Source organism: Macrobrachium nipponense, chromosome 27 (assembly GCF_015104395.2).
Source record: "Macrobrachium nipponense isolate FS-2020 chromosome 27, ASM1510439v2, whole genome shotgun sequence".
Lineage (NCBI taxonomy): Eukaryota > Metazoa > Arthropoda > Malacostraca > Decapoda > Palaemonidae > Macrobrachium > Macrobrachium nipponense.
In genome coordinates, this window is record NC_087216.1 from 77,715,143 (window position 1) to 77,719,584 (window position 4,442).

The 4,442-nt window shown below is 38.5% G+C and overlaps 1 protein-coding gene across 1 annotated transcript; it reads left to right on the top strand.

The window, feature by feature from the left end:
* Positions 1–3,276: 3,276 nt before the first annotated feature.
* Positions 3,277–4,059, top strand: LOC135200747 (gastrula zinc finger protein XlCGF8.2DB-like). The gene has a single exon (XM_064229351.1). The coding sequence runs from the start codon at positions 3,277–3,279 to the stop codon at positions 4,057–4,059; it is 783 nt and encodes a 260-aa protein (XP_064085421.1).
* The last annotated feature ends 383 nt before the right edge of the window (positions 4,060–4,442 follow it).

The following is a 4,442-nucleotide window of genomic DNA, read 5'->3' on the forward strand; positions in this document are numbered from 1 at the left end:
AAGTTTCTCTCCGTGTTAGCGTTCAGGGGCTGCAGAGCTGCCCTTGGACTAATCCTTTGTTTGAAGGGTGTCGACCTCTCTTCCTTGTGGAGATCTCCATGCTGTTGAGAAGCTTCAAACAGTTTTGCCCTCTCAGGGAATTCAGTCCCCCTGAATGGGATGTGACTCTTCTCTTACAGAGCTAGACTTATGCACCCTATCCTTTACAAGAGTTGTGAGACAGGGTTCTGACCTTCAAGACTGTGTTCTTGCTTCCCCTGGCATTGGCAAAGAGAGTTGGTGAACTTCATGGACTTTCCTTCAGTGTTAAACACTTGAAGGGATGAGGATCTGTCATGCTCTAGTTTGTCACAGAATTTGTAACAAAGACTCAGTATCCATCGGTTCCTGACCCCAGATTCAAGTTCTTTTTTATCCCCTTCCTAGAGGACTTTGCTGGTAGTGATCAAGACAATATACTACTGTGTCCAGTTCGAGTGTTGTGGAGCTATCTAAAGAGGTTTCGACATCTCCGTCCTGAGTGTCAACGACTCTTTGTTAGTGCTGGCTTGACCAAGGAAGAGGTGTCCAATAACAAGATTATTTTCTGGCTTGGTGAGAAAATCAAAAGAGCATACTCTACTTTTGACGAGGTAATTAGGAGTACTTTCTGAGTAAGAGCTTACAAGGTTAGGGGCATTGGTCTGTCCCTTGCATTCTGGAAGAACCCGTCAGTTCCACAAGTAATAAGGGTGGGAGTGTGTTCTATGAAAAACTACATTCACATCCTTCTACCTTTGGGAAATTGCCCATTGGTTTATGGACATTTTTTTCCTTGGGTCCTCATGTGGCCGGTCAACAAGTTGTGTAACTCACCCAGCTTCCCTAGAGAGACAGGTGGCATCTCACCCAAGTTGTTCAGTCACAAAGAGAGAGTGTGAGTGAGTGACTGGCCTCCTTCCTCACCTGTAGGGCAGAGGGAAGGTTGGCGTGTGATGCAGGTGAGCTATATAATTGAGTACTGTACCCTGTCTGCAATCTAGAAGTCTGTAGGTTAATAGGTGCATGGCCATCCCCTCTCTCTAGCAAAGGGAGAGAAGCTGACAATTAAATAAAACTTTGGTTTTATTATTCTCTTAGTGTCTCTGACACGAGGGGTTCATCCAAACCTTTTTTGAATAAATGATGCTATACTTGCCCATTAATTCGCAAGGCCCAGAAGACTGGCAGTTGAACATCACATAAGCTCAACAGGTCAGAGGCACAGGACTCCTTCCTCTGCCCTACATGACCAGGAAGGAGGCCCAGGTGAATTGAGGTACCAGTCAGTTCAGAGATTTACTCAGAATCCTTCCACCAACAAGTAAGTCTTCATATGTAAAGAACGAAGGATTATATTTGTGTAGGAACAGACTACAAATATTTTTATGTAATTTGTATATTTCTGAACATGCTAACCTACAGGTCTTTACATAAATTGCCCACCTCAAGCCACTCCTCATTCTGCTACCTGAGCCAAAAGGTTAAAGTGAAGCATAAGGATGGGGTGGGCCGGACTCCCACCCTACCGTTGATAGTTAACTACTTTATTTAAAATCAAACCGCTGTTCTCCCAGCTTGTGCTGCAATTATATCCATATGTAAAGACCTTCAGGTTTGTATATTAGGAAAAATACAAATTACTTAAAAAAAAATTTAGTCATTCCACCTTTGCAGCATTGAAAACCAAAAGGGCTTTTTACTGTATTCATTTTTATTTATGTATGTATACATTCATGTAGATTTTGGTAGGGCTGGAGTTAAATGTGAATATATTGCCATGTCGCAAGCCATGCATATGCAGATATACTAATCGAGGAAATGCTATAATATGAAATTTTCATAGGTATACAAACATAAACCTAATATCATATCCTTACTCACTCTTCTTAACCACCAGTTAACCCATTTCCAACATGCACTGAAAGATACTCCTTCATAAAAAGCTCTGGTTCATATAGCTCTGAAAAAATGTCATATTTGAAGAAATGTAGCAGCACTTACCTTCCAAGACTGTCTTCAGTGTTGCTGGTCATAATAGCTACTCATGTATAGTATTCACAATAACAATCAGTGAAACTAATTTGAAAACTTTCATCTCTCTTCAAATTACTACTCAATTTACCCTTACTATTTTTTCTTCTTATTATCTACTGCATCTGAGGATAATGTAGTGTTCTGTATAGCTGGGTCACATATAATTAATCATTTGCTATGTATTGTACCCTTCCTGCTGTTACCCCACAAAACTCTTATGCTGGTCTCATGCATTGCATATTCTTGGCCTTTGATTTGTTTATGAGATATGTTCATAAGTAATTTGTATTGTAATGTCAAGCTAGAAGGTTTACAGATGTGAGGTGGTGGGCGTCAATATTAACTGTTAATCTATTGTTGCATTGTTGCCTCGGGAATGTTTTGATGCTGTTGTTGCATTGTTGCCTCAGGAATGTTTTGATGCTGTGTCTGGACAACGTTTGGTAGGATTGTATTCATGTTTGGATAGAACTATCAAATGCACGCTTTGTTAATCAGCCTGAGACCTTTATGGGAACCTGAATTGAATTCGATTTATTATTTTGCTGCTTCAGTTCTGGCATTATGTTTCCTAAGTCTGTGTTGCATTCTTTGATTTCAGATTCTCCCTCAGAAGAACCTTCCTTCCTTCGACAGTTTTGATTAGCATCAGGATTTTGGGAAATGCATGTTGTTTATTTGTACTACATGGAACATTACCAATAGCAACTCTTAAAGTGCATGAGACAACAGTGAATTATTGTATGCATATTAAACAAATTTAAACAAGTAAAATTTGTTTTGAATATTAGATTCATACATCAGCAGTGACATCTGGTTGTAGTCCTTCAAGATATAGTACTTAATTTGTAACATATTTATTCGGTAATTATTTGTAAACAATTGTGTGTTACGAGTTGTGAATTGAACACATTGTCATTACAGAACAGGACAGGACATAAGGCTAAAATGAATCCAGGACATTCTTTAGAATTTCCTTTGAAAAGTGAAACTGAAAGTGCATTATAAATCAAGAAAACAGCAACTTGGCTGCCTGTAGTGGAACCAGTGATGGAGACTTTTTGTCTCTGGATCCATTGATGGACATCGAAATAGAACCAGAGGAATTCTATGAGTCTAATGAAGATGATGAATATTCATATGAAATGAATTCAACAGTGAATGAAAAACATCCACAAACTTGCAAAAAGAAAGTAAAACAAGAAAGAAGAAATAGTCACAATGGAGAGAAGCCTTTCAGATCAACTGACTGAGAAAGCATTTTACAAGAAAATTAATCTTACAAATGATATTACAAATCCTACCAGAGAGAAATTCATGTGTAATGACTGTGGGAAAACATTTTTCTTGAAACGCAATCTTATAGCTCATATGAGAATCCATACAGGAGAGAAGACATTCATGTACAAGGAATGTAGGGAAGGATTTGCCCACAAACATCATCTTACAAGTCATATGACATTGCATACTGGAGGGAATCCATTCATATGCAAGGAATGTGGGAAAGCATTTTCCAAGAAATCAAATCTTACACTTCATATGAGAATCCATACAGGAGAGAAGCCATTCACGTGCAAGGAATGTGGGAAAGTATTTGCCCAAAAACATCATCTTACAAGTCATATGACTTTGCATACTGAAGAGAGTCGATTCATATGCAAGGAATGTGGGAAAGGATTTGCCCATAAACATAATCTTACAAGTCATATGAGAATCCATACCGGAGAGAAGCCATTCATGTGCAGGGAATGTTGGAAATCATTTTCCCAGAAAGCACATCTTACAAGTCATATGAGAATCCATACTGGAGAGAATCCATTCATATGCAAGGAATGTGGGAAAGCATTTTCCCGGAAATCAAGTCTTACACGTCATATGAAGTTGCATACTAGAGAGTTAAAGCAAGATCTCTCAAATGACCAACTATATGACAGATCAAAATCACTCACAAAATCTGCTCAAGAAAATAAGGAAAATAAAGAAAAAATACAGAATAGGGGATGAATAAGTGAGTGGAAAACTAATAACACCAAGCCAATTTAAAGGCCCTAGCTTCACAAGTAGGAAACAAACAACAGAAGATAAAAGTGCAACAGATAAATAGGCAGTTTGGTGAAAATCCAAAGATTGTGTATAGGAAGATGATGAAAGAAACAGTTGAGGTAGGAACACCACCGAGCAAGGAAGATCTAGAGAGATTTTGGAAGCCACTGTTTGAAGACCCTAGACAACACCAAGAGAATTCATGGATTGACACCATGAGGCAGAAGAACAGCCAGAAACAGCAAATGCTACCAATAAACATCACCACAGAAAAAGTAACAAAAATAAAAGAATATAGTAATTTCAAGACACCAGGAATAGGGAAGATCTCAAATTTCTGGCTA

Coding starts and splice junctions, on each gene's coding strand:
- LOC135200747 (XM_064229351.1), top strand. CDS start 3,277: ATGGAGAGAAGCCTTTCAGATCAACTGACTGAGAAAGCATTTTACAAG.